Raw genomic sequence first — 20153 nt, forward strand, 5'->3', positions numbered from 1 at the left:
GTCCTTCTACCACATTCTATTGGTCAAAGCAATTTAAAAGGCTAACTCAAATTCAAGGGGTAGTAAAGAAACTCCACCTCCTGATGGAAGAAGCAGCAAAGCTTACTTGGCAAAGGGGTGCATATTAGGAGGGGAGGAATTTTTGGCCATATCTTGCACTGTCACAATATTATTATTATCATTATCAAGCGATGGCAGTTGAGACAGTACGGTATTGGTTTAGGGAAAGACAGATTAATGTAACACAAAGTCCAGAAGCAGACTTATAGCAGTATGGACACATGACAAATGTGGGGTTAGTTACAAATTAGGGGCTTGGAAGGACTATTGGATAAATAATCCTGAAACAATTGCTCACTCAGTTAGAAAATGATAACATTTGATCCATATTTTATATTATTTAAAAAAATGAAGGTTTAAAACGTTACAGAAATAAAACTGTTTGAAAGAGAAGACTTTTAGAAACAAAATAGAGGAAAATATCTACTCAGGATTTCTTTAGACACAAAAGAGGTGAAAGTCTTAAAGGAGAAAGCTGTTAAGTTTGCTACCTTGACATTAAAAAGAAACCATAAAAACACAGGCCACAGACCGGGAAAAGATAGTAGTTTCTTGTATAACTGATAAGGATTAGTACTTAAAACAGAACAAGGATGTTTACAGATGAATCTTTTAAAGAAAATTTCCATAGTAAGGAAAAGGCCGAGGTGGACAAAGGATTTTAATAGCCAACTTACATGAAGATGAAACCTGAATGGCTAATTAAACATAAGGAAAGTACTTGTTCTTACTTGTAACTAAGGAAATGAAATTAAGACCAAAATTTATTCCATTTCATGCTCATCAGATTGGCAAAAATTTTAAGTCTCAACAGACCAAGTATTAGCAAGATTGTGGCATAACGTAAATTCTTATATATGACAAGTAAGAGGATAGATTGATAGAGTTACTTTGGGGAATAATTTGCCAATATTAGATAAGAATGACCACACTCTTCAACCTAGTAATTTAATCTTTCTAGAGAAATTCATGCAAATGTGTATAAGGAAGTATGTAGCATGGTTATTGCAGTTTTTTAAATAATGGTAAACAGTTGGAAATAAATATTCACCAGTAGAAAATGGATACATTGTTGTATATTAATAAAATGAAATATTGTGCAGCTGTTGGAAATGAAAGATCAAAATGGATATACCTTAAAACCAACAATGAGGGAAAAGAGTAGGTTGCATGTTACCCTTTACATGGAGATTGGAAACATGAAAAGCAATACTATTTATTGTTTATAGATACATATAAAACTAAATTCAGGCCAGAATATTTTTGCAATTCTTAAAGGGACCTGTATATCACATTAGTGGTATAGTAGAAAGAGTATTTAAGTACTAAATAAATACATTATCATCATCCCAGCTCTTTCACTAACAACAAACTTACTTATCTTTTCCATGCAACAGCAGCCTTACTATAAAATTCAAGTAACGAAATCATTATTCAAAACCGTTCATTAAAGGATACTCTCCTAGCATCTAAACCATTCCCTAACTATAATGTCACTGAAAATTATCTTAACTCTTCCAACTTAAAGCATTCCTTTCATTCTAAATTCTATAGTTCTTTCATTTTGTATGTTAAAATTTGAAGGCACTAGGATTGTTTATATTTTGTACAAGTTTAAATTATGGTAATATAGATGTGGCTCTGAAGGCAAAGTGCTAGAAAAGCTATAAATGCCAAATACTGACTCTGCATTTGCTGCCTTTAGATAGTCAGGCTAGATTAACTTCAGAAACTAAAAGAATAAAGTTTCAAAGAAGAAATATGAAGCTAATAATACCAAAAGAACTGCATTTTCATTTTTCAGAATTTCTCACATTTACACTGTTACCTTAAAGACATGAATTATTTCTCCTTTTTAATTCTTCTTTCATATCTGTAACGAATGTCAGTTTTTTTCATTACACTTTCTGAACTTTGTTCTATTCCTTTAAAGGTGTCAGATTCCACCTTTAAAGTTGGGAATACAATGTTTGCTCTCTAATTATGCTTTTCTTCCTTCCCTCGTGGAGGAAGAATAACTTTTAGGCTTTTGTCACTGTAATTCTATTACACTAATGTCAAGACACCTGCAGTGGTATAACTGATGACATATATAAGTAGCTTTAAAAATATATTTGCTACAAATGAGAATTCAGTCTAAAAGGAGTTGATAATGAACACTGGCCTAGGCCTTACTGACTTTATTCTCAAATAAAATACCATAATCTTTGTTTTCGTATATTTGCAAACAGTAAACACAATGGAAAGTGTTGATCTTAAGATAGAATAGAGTAACCTCTGACATTTGAGACTTTAATGCATATTTTCATGACTTGTTTCCATGGCAGATCAGTGGCTTGTTACTAGAAGGATGTAGTTTTGATGGAAATCGACTTTCTGAAAATCAGCATGATTCTCCTAGCGTGTCATCAGTTCTCCCTTGTTTTATGGGCTGGATTCCACAGGTAATACATTTTCAACAAGCACAGGTTTTATCAGTTCACTCTTAGATTTTATCTTTTCGAGAAGGCATTCTTGGCCTGTGTATTTTTTGTTTGCTTTCTAATCTCATCTGCATTTGAACAAATTTGCAGTGAAAATATTTTATCCTTTATCATGTTTAAGATGTACAAGACATTTGAAAACCTTGATTTTATTAAAACATAGTATTAATTTCTAGAGCATTTATAGCCTAGTAATTAAAAAAGCCTTTAATGATAATAAGAACTACCATGTGTTGCATTCCTCTTATTTTCAGTAGTGCAGGTGCTTTATATGCTTTACTTCAAATACTCCTCAGAGCAGCCATACGAGGCAGATATTATTATTCCCACTTTTAAATGAGGAAACGTGCTCACACAGGTTAAATGACTTCTCATAGTTAGCTACACAGAAAGTGACAGAATTACAGTGTTAATAGATGTATGGCTTTATATTAGACAATGTTATTATGCAGCTGATAGGTGGATGAAGAAAACAATCTTAACAGAGTCTTAGTTAACTTTTTTTCCTTTCAAAACTTGTATTTATTGAAAGGACTTTCAACAGTAGAACTTGGGGTATATGTGTCTTTAAAATAGGATGTAGTTGTAAATGAAGCACGTACCTTTTTCTCAATAAAAGTTTAAGAATCCACGTATAACTACATGTGAATAAACTTTAAAGTTCTGATTCTATATCTAATGAGCAACAAAATGATTTCATGTATTGCTTACTATAGCTTTCTCATTGGGAAATAATGTATTGAATTTTTCAGTTATTGTCATTCTCCTTATAAAATAAAAATCAAATGCACCTAAGTATTTAAGGAAAAAACTTAAGAAGTGATAGCAGTAGTTAGCAACATTGCCAAGATAGCATTTCTGTCAGAACTCCCTATTTTTCCGCCATATGAGCTTCATTTTCTCCAAAATTAAAGTGACTGAGATAAAGGAGAGAAAAGAGATTGAAAGAATTTTTGTTTTACTTCAATCATCCTATTAATTCCTATAAGAATTTTCTACAAAAATTTGGTAAATTATTCATGACACATTTTTATCTTAGGTGTGTAAACCAAATTCAAAGTTAAATTAAAAAAGGTAGAATTTGTCAGGGGTTGTGAATATAACATACAAAGTTGTTTAGATTGACAGAGACAAATTCCAATGAATTTAAATTATATAATCTACTAATTCTCTGGAAAATAAAATCCATATAATGATCATGAGGAGGAGGATAAAAAGTAGGGCAAGTATAAACAGGTTCACTTGAGGAGAAACCCAAGCAATAAAAGAGCTTGAAGAGCAACTAAAAATAAATACAGGAGAAAATGACCTGGAGCAATACCTACGTAATTGACCACAAACTGAATGCAAATCAGGAATGCAGCGCTGCTGTGGACAAAGCCAGTCTTTTTCTGGGTTGTATGAAAAGCGACGTGACTTTACAAGACTAGGAATTAATAACTTGGCAATATTTTACTTCATGCCTTATTTCTATCTAGTTTTATTTGTCATACTTTTAAAAAGTCAAGATTGGAATAAAAAGCCAAAAATAATTTGAAAAATATCTCCTGTAAAGGGAGGTAAAATGAATTGAGCATTTATCCCATAGATGAGTAACTAAAAGCTAATATGAACTTTTTACTCTTTTTCTGTAAGATTTTCCCCTAGGTTTTCGCAAATGTTCATGACACATAATAGAAGAATCTGTTGGTGCTTCCCCACCTCATTTTCTTCCCCTGCTTTTACAGTGAGCCGCCTCCTTTCCCTTGATCATACGACTTTCAGAATGTCCCTCCCATATCAGCTAAAAAGGAAAGAACATGAGATTTACTGTCAAGTGTTGCGGAACACAAATTTTCTAGTGCAGCAGACCTAAATTCTAATCCAAGCTCCCAAGCTCATAAATTAGGTGATTTAGGCAAGGTACCTAATTTCACTGAGCCAGTTTCCTCATTTGAAAATGGAGATAATAATGTTTCTGTAGGATCATGTTGAAGATGAAGTATGTCTGTGATGTGTAAAGTACCTAACACAGTGCTTCAAACATGGTTAAGTCAAATTTATCCTATTATCAATATTTTAAACTGTTTCATAATGGTATAATGTTTTATCTTATTTCATATGGTACTTTTTAGTTTATTAGTACTTTCATTATTAAGTTATTGTTGAGTTTTTATGTACCAGATATTATGCTGAACCCTGCGGTAACAAAGATAAACTGATTTCTCCTGCAGAGTCTTCTGCCAACTGGGGGAGCAAATAAGAAAAAGAACTACTACAGTTCAGAATTATTAGTGCAGTTAGAGAGGTTTATATAAAGTGCTTTGGCAGATGAGGGCGGCTTCAACTCTACCATGTGTGAACAAATGAAGAAAAGTCAGATGACCTCACTGAGAGAGAAGTGGCAGCTTCTCTTGAACTGTTACTTGAACTTTAATAATAAGAGTTTAAAGACAAATTCAAAAAAGATAGGATAACAGGGATTCCAGACGGAAGAGCATATGTAAATATATGCAGGGAGAAAAGTGCTTAGGATATTCTGGGAACTTCAAGTATAGTACATCTGGAGTGTATAGTTCATATGGAAGAATGGTGGGGGATGCGGTCAGAAAGGAAGGCCAAGACCAAGTATGAGAAGCTGAGTAGCCCGTGCCAAGGAGTTTCAAACACCTTGTGGTCAGTAGAAGGCCATCAAGAATTTAGAACAGGACCAGGCATGGTGGCTCTCACCTATATGTAATTCCAGCACTTTGGGAAGCCAAGGCAGGAGGATCACTTGAGCCCACGAATTCAAGACTGGCTTGGGCAAACATAGAAAGACCCCATCTCTATTAAATAAAAGAAGAATTTTAAAAAAAATATTTTAAAGAAGTGAGAACAGGAGTATGTTAAGATCAGATTTGTAGTTTTAGAAAATCAGTTCAGCAGCGAGTGGGTGGATAATAATAGATTGGCACACTGTGAGATACAGTTAATACCTGTGTCTCATAACAGTCCTAGGGGTTAGGTACAGCAAATTTTCTGTTTTTCTGATGAAAAGACTGAGAATCAGGTAAGTTAAATGACTTATGACTTCCACAGTGGTAGCATTAGTGTTTGGACAATCATAATGAGCATTTATTTGCACTGATTACATACCAAGCACATGCAAGGTGTTTCAAATACAAGATATTTAAGCCTTTAAAAACTTCTCGAAATAGGAATCGTAATCTCCATTTTAAAGTAGAAAATGGAGGTTTAAAATGTTATGTAACTTGCCCAAAATCATATAGTTAATAGGTAGGCGACTATGATTCAAATCCTGGTGTTTCTTAAACCTTAGACCTAGTACTGAGCTACCCTAACAGTATAAATTATGGTTTGGAAAACCATGGCCTATAGGCCAAATCCAGCCTACTTCCTATTTTTACGGAGCTCATGAACAGTGAATGGCTTTTACCTTTTTTAAAAAAGTTGAAAAATGCAGAAGAAAGATAGTTCACAGCATGTAAAAATTATATGAAATTCAAACTTCAGTGTCCATAAATGAAGCTTTATTTGGAAAACAATCATGCCCATTGTGTACACATTGTCCATGGCTGCTTTCAGGCCACAATGGCAGAGCTGAGTAGTTGTGTCAGAGACCACATGGCCCACAAATCCTGAAATAGTCAGGCCTTTATTTAAAAAGAAATACTGACCCTGTATAAACTATTAAATTCTCTACCTTCTGCTTTGATTAAATGTTATTTTGTTTAAGAAAGTTTTTTTTTTTTTTTTAAGCAACCGTGTCTGACTAATGTTTTACAAAATTTACAGTGGAAAAATAATGTCAACATGTTAATGCATTTTTAGTAGGAAGGAAGAAACCAGTGTAAAATCAAAGGAAGCATCAACATCAATTTATATAAGCCATTTACTCCTATAGCTGCTTTGTAGCACAAAGTCCAGTGTTCTCTTATAAGCTTGGATGAAATAATATAATTCAGAAAACTTTGGTAACTAAACTTTTTTAGATTAGAAGGAGGTTATTTCACAAATTATTTTCACACTGTTATCTGATATCCAGTATCCCTGAATAGCTTCATTTCAACAGAAATTTGCCCACTAACCTAGTCATTTGCACAACATTGCTTTGAGGTAGGCTGCACCTCCATTTTTCAAAGAACATTTTAGGTTGCTGAAGATCGAAGAACTTCTTCAACATTGTTTTAGTATGTGGTGATACTTAAAAAGGGATATATCATCAACAAATTCTAAGACTTTTATTGGGGCAGGAGGAGTAAGCTCTATCATTGCCTCTATTTGAAATGCAGTATACTTTGTGAATTAGCAAGATTGGAATGACGAGTTCAAGGAGAAGTGAAAATAACTAAAATGCTGGTGACGGAGTCTCACTCTGTCGCCCAGGCTGGAGTGCAGTGGCTCCATAAGACAGATTCTTAAAGTTATTCCAGTTCCAGCTCAGTGCGGTGCTTTTGGTTAAATTAATATTGGTTCAAATTAAGATAACTCTAGAGGATTTTATCCAGAAAGCATTAGCTTTTTCCAATGCATTTCTTAACATGTTTCCATATGTTATTTAATAATTCTCTATAAAAAATGATTCTGTGAACAAACTTAATAAACACAATATTCCTTTCCTTGGATAGTCTTATATCAAAAGCTCTGAGAAGTCCCAAAGATTACTTACCATATAACCTTCTCATGCACCTACACCCTATGCCCCATCAGGATCTAATATTCCCCATAGTATGACTTGGTCGTCACTGTTTTATGATGAAGACCAGTCTCAGTGATGCCCTTCTGGCATTCCACAGGAAGTCAGATTGCCTTTGTTCTATCTTCCTGTAAAGAATGCTACTTAGAGTTTCTATCAGCCCCACAGTAACATAGTAGTCCTGAGCCAGCCTGAACCCCATGAGGCTAGATCTTCTGATAGACACGGCAATTGACAATTCAGCTTCAGAAAAAAAATTATTCTCAGAGAAAATAGAACTCTAAAATATTTACACAAGCCACTCAGGAAAACAATAATTACCATATATTATTTTTTATAGATGTTAAAACACAGAAGATATGTGTTGAAAGCTCTGCCTTGTATACACTCTGGTTTGAAAATAGCAAATATGTGACTAACATATTTTGAGTGATTGTTTTTCTGCTTCAAGGACTTATTATGAAAGTAGTGCTGTTAGCACTATATTATTGAAAAATAAGAGAAGTATATCATCTTTACTAATATACATTTAAAAATATAGCTAGACATTCTTGACGGAACAAAGTCTTTCAGAGTATTCATTGGTGGCAAGCTGTTTTGTTTCCTATTTTGAGATTTTTTTTTCCCCAGAGTTGTATCACTAAATTGTGCTACTCATACATGCATTAGAACTCTGATTTCCTATTATTTCCTCTTCTAAAAAAACTATTCATTGACTTGATTCATAAACATTCAGAAATCATGTGTTAGAATAAGTTGAACTGTGCATAAACTGATGAATATTTTGTTTTCATGTGTTTTGTGATAATGAAATTCAATTAAAATTGGCCAAATATCTAACATGAGTAATCTAATAATTTTGTTTTCATTGTTTAGTTTTGTTTTTTCTTGCTTTTTCCTGTTTGTTAACTAAGTGATATCTAACACGGTAGTCTCTCTGTATCTGCAGTTTCAGTTACCCACAGTCAAATAATAAATGAATATAGCACAATAAGGTATTTTGAGAGAGAGAAACCATATTCATGTAACTATATTATTATGGTATATTGTTATAATTGTTCTATTTTATTACTGATGTTAATATCTTACTATACCTAATTTATAAATTATCCTAGATATGTATGTTCAGGAAGAAACATATATATAGGGTTTGGCATCATCCAGTTTCAGGCATCCTTTGGGGCCTTGGAACACATTCCCCACAGATAAGAGGGGACTACTTAGTCACCATTTTGTCTTTGAAAAAATGCATTGTCTTCTTTCATATAGTTCTGTATTGCTTGCCATTTGTAGAGTGTATGCTTTTAAGTCATTTTACCGAAAGCATGGGCAAATTTTGTTGTGAGACATTCAGGCTTTTCTTGGATACTTCAGGAAAGCAGAAAAATTATGCCAGATGCTTATTCACATAAAGCAGGTTTTTTTTTTTTATGAAAAGCTAATTCAAATGAGTGTAAAATTTCAAATTTTAGCCTCCTTATTGAACAGAGCTAACTGGATCAGTTTCTGTTTTAATAAAAACATGGTATTCAAACACATCAACCATTTTAGAGTAATCACAATCTATAGGTTTTGAGTTATTAAATTGTAATTGCACAAAACTTTGTTGAGAGGAAATATAAAGTGAATTATTTGAAGTTTTCCTAATATATCTCCTTTTTTGCATTAATTGAACACTGGGTGTTTGTTCATAGTTATTAATAAAATTTTAGTTTCATTCAAATGCTTCAGCCCAACAGTGTCTTATGTTTCACTGATAAACATATTATAGAGGGAATTGGGTCATCAAAATTTAATTCAGTTAAGCAGTATTCACAGAACTTCCATGTACACAAAATATTGTGCTAATAGTGAGAATGCCAAAAATGCTTGCCCCTGCTTCTACTGTGAGCATTTATTTATTAATGACTTAAGAGCAAGTGTATTTAACTTTTTTACAGAAGTAACATTTACCACTTAAGAGATTTTGAGAAGTGACAAAATATCAAAAAGCCACTATGTTGCTTTGCTTTAAAACACAAAGTTTGAAAGAAAGATTTGTACCCTGGCTGTAAAACAAACAAAGCCTACAAGTAAAAGGTTTGGAAGTATTTGGAAATATATACAAAAACAATTAAACTGTTAGGGAATATGCAAAAAAAAAAACAACTTAATAAAGTTATAATAATCATTATTAAGTTCCTAATTTAAAGAGAAATTTTCTTTACATCGAGATAATAGAGATAATTTCCTGACGAGAAAGGAATAACATTATAAAACATTTCATTGTGATATTTGTATTTCATTTTTGATCATAGAAGTAATGGAAAGCAAAGCAAATATCCGGTGTCAGAAAAAGATAATTTAAGACCTTTCCTGGGATTAAAAATAGACAATCATAGATTCAGATCACTTCAGCCCAATGAATATGTGAGTTTTGTCTGTTCTTTGCCAAAGAATGTAAAGGAATGCTCGCACTAGGCTTTACCTTCTAAGATTGGCTAAGGACTCATAACAATTACAGTAGTTTTTGATTTCCTAAAACTTTGCCATTTAAGCAGAATTGAACAAGAGGGAAGAGATTAGTTGGTGACTGATAAAAGTTGAAAATTCTCTTTTTATTCCAAATCCCACATTTTTTTTTTCTGAAGTTCAACCTCCATGAATCCCTGTTAGGTTAACGTATTCCAGAGTAGCATTTTCTTTATTTTGATTTTCTAAAGTGTATATTTTTTCAAAACAAATATTCTAGGTATTTGAAATGTGTGTATTTTGTTTCCTAAAGTAAAAATTCAAAGGAGATTTTCTCTATTTGTGTACGTACTGAAATGCTTAGTCTTTACAATTCTAGGCACAACATTAGCATATAAAATGCTGTTAAATGAGTGGCTGAATAACTGACAAGATCATCAGTGCAAACAGATAATTAGAAAAATTCAGGACAGGCTTGTGGGATCCAAAATGGCTGAACAGATACAACTCCAGCGCACAACACCCAGCGGGAGAGATGCAGAAATCCAGAGATCTCTTAGCTCCAACCAAGGTACCAGGTGCATTTAAATAGGTCCGGTCTGACGGTGAACAAAGCCCACTCAGGGCAGACCAAGGCAGGGAGGGGTGCTGCTTCACCCAGAAAGTGCATCTGACTAGCGAGTTGGAGGCTACCCCTCTAGCACTCCAGTCCAGATACAGCGCTTCCCCCAAAGCCTCAGCAATACACAGAACAGGGAATCTTTGCCAGTCAAGCGTGTGGAATTACAAGCACGGAGTTGAGTAACAATCCAGGACAGTGTCCCAGATTGGCACACAGACCTAAACAGACACATAAGCCCAAAGGGCGGCCGGGAGAACCTGCGGACTGAGCTATTGCCCCCTCCCACCACCCAGAGAGAGAGGGAGCTGTAAGCGGGAGCAGCTGGGCAGGCCCCTACCCTATGACTGGAGAGAGAGGAAGCTGAAAGTGGGAGATGACAGGGTGCTACTGGGCAGGTCCCTACCCTCCCCTACAAACCCCAGAGAGCTGAAGCTCTGACTCTAGCAGGTTGTGCAGCCAGTGCCACAGTCTGAGTTCAACCCTGAATGATCCAGCCCAGTGGAGGAAGGGCACAACCCACCATTAGAGGGGTGGGACTGGGCTACATGTTTTAACAAAAAAGAAGCCTACATAGCAACGGGACTGCGTTCTTGACAACCCAGCAGCACCTGCAGGTCAGCGGAAGAGGCGGGCCTAATCTCCCAGTATAAACAAAAAAGACACAGGAAGCTTCCCTAGTAACCTGAAGGAGTCCCTAGAAACCCAGTAGCACTTCCACAGGTGGACAAGCGACCTCATTAAGCAGCTCCCTGACACCACAGCCAGGTAAACCCATAAAAATGGGAAAAAAACGCACAAAAAAAGATGAAACCATCAAAGACCTCTTCTCCTTCAAGGGATCACAACTCCTCAACAACACAGGATCACATCATGACTGAGAAGGAGTGTGTCGAATTGACAGAAACAGGCTTCAGAAGGTGGATAATAACAAACTTTTCTGAGCTAAAGGAACACATTCTAACTCAATGCAAAGAAACCAAAAACCTTGAAAAAAGGTTAGACGAAATGCTAACTAGAATAACCAACTTAGAGAAGAACATAAATGACTTGCTGGAGCTGAAAAACACAGCATGAGAACTACATGAAGCAAACACAAGTTTCAATAGCCAAATCGATCAAACAGAAGAAAGGATATCAGAGATTGAAGATCAATTCAATGAAATAAAAAGAGAAGGTAAGATGAGAATAAAGAGTGAAAAGAAATGAACAAAGCCTCCAAGAAATATGGGATTATGTGAAAAGACCTAACCTACGCTTGATCGGTGTACCTGAATATGATGAGGACAATGAATCCAAGCTGGAAAATACACTCCAGGATATTATCCAGGAGAATTTCCCAAGCCTAGCAAGGCAGGCCAAATTTCAAATTCAAGAAATACAGAGAACTCCACAAATACATTCCTCAAGAAGAGCAACCCCAAGACACATAATTGTCAGATTCACCAGGGTTGAAATGAAGGGGAAAATGCTAAGAACAGCCAGAGAGAAAGGTCAGGTCACCCACAGAGGGAAGCCAATCAGACTCACAGCAGATCTCTCAGTAGAAACCCTACAAGCCAGAAGAGAGTGGGGGCCAATATTCAACATCCTTAAAGGAAAGAACTTTCAACCCAGAATCTCATATCCAGCCAAACTAAGTTTCGTAAGTGAAGGACAAATAAAATACTTTATGGACAAGCAATTACTGAGAGATTTTGTCACCACCAGACCTGCCCTACAAGAGCTCCTGAAAGAAACACGAAGCACAGAAAGGAACAAGTACCAGTCACTGCAAAAGCAAGCCAGTGGGCAAAGACCAAAAATGCAATGAAGAAAATGAGTCAACTAATGGGAAAGAAAACCAGCCAGTAACAAAATGCAGGATCAAATTCACACATAACAATAATAACATAGAATGTAAATGGCCTAAACGCCCCAATCAAAAGACACAGACTGGCAAACTGGATAAAAAGTCAAAACCCATCAGTGTGCTGTATTCAGGAAACCCATGTCACTTACAAAGACACACAGACTCAAAAGAAAGGGATGGAAGAAGATTTACCAAGCAAATAGAGAACAAAAAAAAAGCAGGGGTTGTAATCCTTGTCAAATGGACTTCAAACCAACAAATATCAAGAGACAAAGAAGGACACTACATAATGGTAAAAGGATCACTCCAACAAGAAGAGTTAAATATATACGCAACTAACACAGGAGCACCCAGATACATAAAGCAAGTTCTTAAAGACCTAAAATGAGATTTAGACTCCCACACAATAATAGTGGGAGACTTCAACACTCCACTGTCAATATTAGATCAACGAGATAGAAAATTAACAAGGATATCCAGGACTTGACTGCAGAGCTGGACCAAGTGGATCTAATGCTCCACCCCAAATCCACAGAATATACATTTTTCTCAGCACCACATTGCACTTACTCTAAAATGGACGACATCATTGAAAGCAAATCCCTCCTCAGCAAATGCAAAAGAATGAAAATCATAACAGTCTATCAGATCACAGCACAATCAGACTAGAACTCAGGATGAAGAAACACACTTAAACCTGCACAACCACTTGGAAACTAAACAACTTGCTTCTGAATGTCAACTGGATAAACAATGAAATGAAGGCAGAAATAAAGATGTTCTTCGAAACCAATCAGAATGAAGACACAACGTACCAGAATCTCTGGGACTCATTTAAAGCAGTGTCTAGAGGGAAATTTATAGCAATAAATGCCCACATGAGAAACAAGGAAAGATCTAAAATTGACACTCTATCATCAAAATTGAAACAGCTAGAGGAGGAAGATCAAAAAAAACTCAAAAGCTAGCAGAAGACAAGAAATAACTAAGATCAGAGAAATGCTGAAGGAGATAGAGACACAAAAAACCCTTCAAAAAATCAATAAATCCAGGAGCTGATTTTTGAAAAGACCAACAAAATAGACTGCTAGCCAGATTAATAAAAAAGAAAAGAGAGAAGAATCAAATAGATGCAATAAAAAACGATGAAGGGGATATCACCACTGATCCCACAGAAATACAAACTACCATGAGAGATTACTACAAACAGCTCTATTCACATAAACCAGTAAACCAGGAAGAAATGGATAAATTCCTAGACACTTGTACTCTACCAAGACTAAACCAGGAGAAAGTTGAAACCCTGAATAGACCAATAACAAGGGCTGAAGTAGAGGCAGCAATCAAGAGCCTACAAACCAAACAAAGTCCAGGTCCAGACGGGTTCACAAGCAAATTCTACCAGACATACAAAGAAGAGCTGGTTCCATTCCTTCTGAAACTGTATCAAACAATACATAAACAGGGAATCCTCCCTAACTCATTTTATGAGACCAACATCATCCTGTTACCAAAACCAGGCAGAGACTCAACTAAAAAAGAAAACTTCAGGCCAATATCCATGATGAACATCGACGCAAAAATCTTCAATAAAATAGCAGCAAACAGCACATCAAGAAGCTTATCCATCACGATCAAGTAGGTTTCATCCCGGGGATGCAAGTCTGGTTCAACAAAAGCAAATCCATAAATGTAATCCATCACATAAATGGAACCAAAGACAAAAACCACATGATTATCTCAATAGATGCAGAGAAGGCCTTCTACAATATTCAACAGCCCTTCATGCCAAAAACTCTCAATAAACTAGGTATTGATATATCATAAAATGGTAAAAGCTATATATGATAAACCTACAGCCAATATCATACTGAATGGGCAAAAGCTGGAAGAATTCCCTTTGAAATCAGGCACTAGACAAGGATGCCCTCTCTCACCACTCCTATTCAATATGGTATTGGAAGTTCTAGCCAGAGAAATCAGGCTAGAAAAAGAAATAAAGTGTATTCAATTAGTAAAGGAGGAAGTCAAATTATCTCTATTTGCAGATGACATGATTGTATTTCTAGAAGACCTCATTGTCTCAGCCCAAAATCTTCTCAAACTGATAAGCAACTTCAGCAAAGTCTCAAGATACACAATCAATGTGCAGAAATCACAAGCATGCCTACACACTAATAACAGACTTAAAGAGAGCCAAAACATGAGCTAACTGCCATTCACAATTGCTACAAAGAGAATAAAATACCTAGGAATACAACTAACAAAGGATGTAAAGGACCTCTTCAAGGAGAACTACAAACCACTGCTCAATGAAATAAGAGAGGACACAAACAGATGGAAAAACATTCCATGCTCATGGTTAGGAAGAATCAATATCATGAAAATGGCCATACTGCCCAAAGTAATCTATAGATTCAATGCTATCCCCATCAAGCTACCAATGACCTTCTTCACAGAACTGGAAAAAACCACTTTAAACTTCATATGGAATCACAAGAGAGCCCGCATAGCCAAGACAGTCCTAAGCAAAAAGAACAAAGCTGGAGGCATCACACTGCTGGACTTCAAACTATACTACAACGCTACAGTAATGAAAACAGCATGGTACTGGTACCAAAACAGAGACATAGACCAATGGAACAGAACAGAGGCCTCGGAGGCAATGCCACCCATCTACAACCATCTGATCTTTGACAAACCTGACAAATACAAGCAATGGGGAAAGGATTCCCTGTTTAATAAATGGTATTGGGAAAACTGGCTAGCAGTGTGTAGAAAGCAGAAACTGGACCCCTACCTGTCACCATACACTAAAATTAACTCCAGATGGATTAAAGATTAAAACATAAATATACCATAAAAACACTAGAAGAAAACTTAGGCAAAACCATTCAGGACATACGCATAGGCAATGGCAATAAAAGTCAAGATAGACAAATGGGATCTAATTAAAATTCAGAGCTTCGGTACAGCAAAAGAAACCATCATCAGAGCAAATCAGCAACCAACAGAATGGGAAAAAATTTTTGCAATCTACCCATATGACAAAGGGCTAATAACCAGAATCTACAAAAAACTAAAACAAATATACAAGAAAAAAACAAACAAACCCATTCAAAAGTGGGCAAAGGAAATGAACAGACACTTTTCAAAAGGAGACATATATGAAGCCAACAAACATGAAAAAATGCTCATCATCACTGGTCATTAGAGAAATGCAAATCAAAACCACATTGAGATACCATCTCACACCAGTTAGAATGGCGATCATTAAAAAATCTGGAGACAACAGATGCTAGAGAGGATGTGGAGAAATAGGAACACTTACAAAGTTGGTGGGAATATAAATTAGCTCAACCACTGTGGAAGACAGTGTGGCGATTTCTCAAGGATCTAGAAATAGAAATTCCATTTGACCCAGCAATCCCATTACTGGGCATATACTCAAAGAACTATAAATCATTCTACAGTAAAGATACATGTATGTGTATGTTCACTGTAGCCCTGTGTACAATAGCAAAGACCTGGAACCAACTCAAACACCCATCAATGATAGACTGGACTAAGAAAATGTAGTACATAAAAATAAATAAATAAATAAAATAATAAAATAAAATAAAAAGAAAAAAGAAAATGTGGTACATACACACCATGGAATACTATGCAGCCATAAAAAACGATGAGTTCATGTCCTTTGTAGGGACTTGGATGAATCTGGAAACTATCATTCTCAGCAAACTGACACAAGAACAGAAAGCCAAACACCGCATGGTCTCACTCATAGGTGGGTGTTGAACAATGAGAACACGTGGACTCAGGGAGAAGAGCATCACACACTGGGGGCAGTTGTGGGGGTAGGGGAGAGACAGTTGGAGGTTGGGGAGGGTGAGGAGGGATAACATGGGGAGAAATACCAGATATAGTATGAACCTAAAGTCAAATAAATAAATAAATATTCAAGACAGATGATGTTTTTATCTACTTGGGAATGACTCTACCTAATGAATATATTTTGTTATATGTAAATCAGGTTAAGATTTAACAATGTTAGGAATGAATAATTTTTCAGGGGACCTACTGATTTATATCAAGGGCCAGAAGAGTCAGAACAGGTGTTGGGGGGGGTGTGTGCGCGTGCGCATGTGTGTCTGTGTGTGTGTGTGTGAGAGAGAGAGAGAGGGAGTAGCAAGATTGGAAACGATAGTGAAATTTCATATGATGCCCACTTAGGCTTAAAAGTAGAAAGTCTTAATTTTCTATGAAAGAAAAATATTTTATTTCTATCATAGCAGCATTCAAGACGTAGTAGCTGCCAAAAGGGTGATTTTTTTTTCTAGTTGATTTGAGAATTAGTAGGAATAAGGAAAAGGCAGTTCAAAGAATTAGAGATATGTGGATAAATAATACTTACATCTGGACCTCTTTAATATGACATCTGATTCTTTCCACATCCTGTGAGGTGGGCAAATGTCATGTCTTTTTATAATAGGAAAACTGATGTTCAGAGACTAACCTCTATTGGGTCAGGAGCTCCTAGACAAGTACTCCAGGGCCTGAAAATAATTTATTTCCATAAATGCTATTTTATTCTATTTTGGAAAGTAACAGAAAAAGAGACATTGGTTGCTAACATTCATATACCAGAGTGTTTTGTCAACTATAATTATTTATAAATTTGCCACTTCCTAACTAGGTTACCATGGGTAAATTCTCTGTGGGCTTCTGATTTGTCACTTTTCTAATATTTTAGAATGGGTCTAGCTTGCCTCTTAAGTTCCATCCAACTCTGCAAAGTAAGTAAGAATTAATTGAATAAAATCAAATAAATTCAGTAAAACTGCTAATCCTAAATTTGAATTGGAAATACAAACTCATGATTTAAAAAAAAAAAATACTGATTTCTAAGCTCCAGTCACTGAAACATCACAAAATGAAAATGATTAATTATTCCTAGCACCCAAATTATGGTCTCTAATACAATTTCTCTTGAAAGGAACCAGGAATCATCCAATTAATGACTAATTTCTAGGGCAGGAAATATAAAAGAAGAGCTTGTATAATACTATTTGTCACACTAGAAAGGCAGTGAAACTATTGAAGAGACAACTGGGGACGTATCAAAACTCAGAAGCCAACTTTAAAAGCTCCCCCTGAGTAAAGACTGGCAATTTGAACACCAATGCAACAGCGACTGCGTCGCATTAAAACACATCACATATGGTTAAATCCACCAGTTCATAATGACGTTTTTTAAAAGGAGTGGTGGTCATTGGTCACCTTTAGAGTATATTAGGAAACATTCATTGTTTTGAAAACACATAAAGGGAAAGAAGCATTAATCCAGTTTTTCCTATATGAACAAAAAATTGGTAAGTACAAGTTTCTCTTTATAGATATATTTGTGCTTGGAAATGAAGAAGGAATGACAGAATTAGATTACCTCATGTGTAATCTTGAATGAAAAATGATTATATCAATGGCCTCTGAGAGCTGAAAAAGAGAGTCAACCACACATATGCTGCTTGATAGAAATATCCAGTACTATCTATGCAGTATTTTCCAAAAATTGAGTCTGAGCTCACCTCTAGATCCAGTTTATAGGAATACAAGGAGACAGACCAATGTGATACCATGGGAATGTAACTTTAAAAAGTCAGAATATGGGCTTTTTTATACCAAACTATATTTGGTATAGTTTCTTCGGCAAACAAATTACTAGGAAAAGAGGAGGAAAAACTTAGATTTGGGAGACTTAAGAGACATTTCAACAAACTGCAAAGCATAGGCTTTATTTAAATTGTGATTCTAATAGAAAAACTCTTTAAAACAGGAGATAATGTATGTGTGGTAATATTAAAGAATTATTGGTAATTTTATCCTATGTGATAATACTTACAATGGTTATAGTTTATTTATAGACATATATATGTAAATATTTATAGGTGAAATTTTATAATTGTAAGGTGCTGTTCAAAATACTCCAATATTTGGGGCTAGGGAGAGGTTGTAAATAAAACACGATAGGCCATGTATTTCGTTTTGTTGCAGGGAGATGACAGGGGTTTATCATATCAATCTTTAAAACTCTTCATAATAAAATATTAATATGTTTGTTTCCTTGGTTATCTAATAATGTTTCCAAAAAGTGCATTGCTGTATTTCATAACAAGTTATATTTTAAACAGGATGCATGTGGTCCATATTCCCTGGATGAGTGCATCTCTTTGCCTGTTTACACAAGTGCTGAAAGGGATCGTGTGGTTACCAACATTGATGTTCCATGTGGGGGCAACCAAGACCAGTGGATCCAGTGTGGAGCAGCTCTATTCCTAAAAAACCAGTAGACTCTAATGGCAACAACAGCCATCTTCACAAAAGGAAACATTGATTCTTTAAGCTTTAAGTAAAACATGTCATCAGTCTACATTTAAAATGTTAGTTCAAAATATTAGCATATAGTTACCTGATGTTGTTGATCTTATCAAATTTTATTTAATGTATAAAAGCAGCACTGTGCATCTTTTAAAGTAATAAATGGAGTTATTGTTAAAACAGAGTATTCTTTGGATAATATTAAATATTTCTGTGAGGAAGTTCATTTTTCCAGTGGCTCAAAAGCTTGTTTTAGGTCAGAGATTTTTAAGTGATGTATTAAAGTAATAATAAATATTTTGGCTGTCATTTCTGTGTCATAATTATTTAATAAAATATAAGAACATTCATAATTTTTTAGTCTTCCCATGACTCTTTTTACATACTGAAGAATTTATATTTTAAAGTTATAATGAATGCATAAAAGTATCAATCTGAGTATGATTATATTACAATATACAAATATGTAATTATCATTATAAATTATAACTAATATCCTAAGGTAATTCAAATATGAATAATTCAGGTGACATAATAATGGAAGATAAATTCTGGTAATTAAACTTTAAGCTTTTTAGGGTTATTATTGTTTTTTGTGACAGGGTCTCGCTCTGTTGCCCAGCATAGAGTGCCGTGGTGCGATCACGGCTCACTGCAGCCTGAACCTCATGGGCTCAATCTCAGCCTCCTGAGTAGGTGGGACTACAGGTGCACCACCATGCCCAGCTAATTTCTGTATTTTTTGTGGATACGGGGTTTTGCCACGTTTCCCAGGCTGGTTTCACCCTCCTGTGCTCAAGCGATCCACCTGCTTTAGCCTCCCAGAGTGCTAGGATTACAAGAATGAGCCACCCCACCTAACCTGTATTTCTGTATTCCTTATGGGAGCTAGTATTTTAGCTCTACAAGATTCCCTGAAAGCTAAGGAACCAAAAATACTGTTGATAAACATTTCAGTATCCTATAAAGTTATTTGCAGCTCTGTCCTTGCAGCAAATTCTAAGAACTGAGGCTTATATTTTTAATAGTTGTATAAAACAAGTAAGTCATATCAATGAAAAGTTATATACTTAGAGGAGAAACCAAAGATAAAATGAGAGGAAAAAATGTGTTTTTAAAAGAATGTATTTAAATATATATATTTTAAAAATGTAAATTAAGAATACAGTAATAGCATCTCAAAGTAATTCTAAAGAAATGAGAAATAATAGCAAAGAAATCAAGATAAGAATTGTACTAAAAGAGGCTGGAGCAGTGGGCTCACGCCTGTAATCCCAGCACTTTGAGAGGCCAAGGCGGGCAGATCACCTGAGGTCAGGAGTTCGGGAGCAGCCTGGCCAACGTGGTGAAACCCCGTCTCTACTAAAAATACAAAAACTAGCTAGGCATGGTGGCATGCACCTGTAATCCCAGCTACTTGAGAGGCCGAGGCAAGAGAATTGCTTGAACCCAGGAGGCGGAGGTTGCAGGGAGCTGACATTGCACCATTGCACTCCAGCATGGACCACAAGAGTGAAACTCTGTCTCAAAAAAAAATAGAATTTTACTAAAAAGAAAATCAAAGAGAATCAAATTATGATCTCTCATATTTGTCACTTTTTACCATCTCTTCCTAAGAAACAGTAAAATTCTGTA

The 20153-nt window shown here is 35.4% G+C and overlaps 1 protein-coding gene and 1 long non-coding RNA gene across 5 annotated transcripts in view; one reads left to right on the plus strand and one right to left on the minus strand.

The window, feature by feature from the left end:
* The window catches only part of DYNC2H1 (dynein cytoplasmic 2 heavy chain 1), a 376161-nt gene extending 357288 nt beyond the window's left edge, over positions 1–18873 (plus strand). For 3 of the 4 annotated variants that reach the window (XM_064375367.1, XM_064375368.1, XM_064375369.1), the window contains 2 exons: positions 2388–2504; positions 18332–18873. In XM_064375367.1, coding sequence (XP_064231437.1) covers positions 2388–2504; positions 18332–18490 — 276 coding nt within the window. In that variant the 3' untranslated portion in view covers positions 18491–18873. Of the gene's footprint in view, positions 1–2387; positions 2505–4756; positions 8945–18331 lie in introns of those variants that run through there. The other variant, XM_064375370.1, reaches the window with a different exon arrangement.
* The window catches only part of LOC135274606 (uncharacterized), a 286945-nt gene that overhangs the window by 3866 nt on the left and 262926 nt on the right, over positions 1–20153 (minus strand). The gene's annotated exons all lie outside the window — the stretch shown is intronic.

Source organism: Aotus nancymaae, unplaced genomic scaffold, assembly GCF_030222135.1.
Source record: "Aotus nancymaae isolate 86718 unplaced genomic scaffold, 86718_ANA_hifiasm-v0.15.2.pri h1tg000012l, whole genome shotgun sequence".
In the NCBI taxonomy this organism is placed as follows: domain Eukaryota; kingdom Metazoa; phylum Chordata; class Mammalia; order Primates; family Aotidae; genus Aotus; species Aotus nancymaae.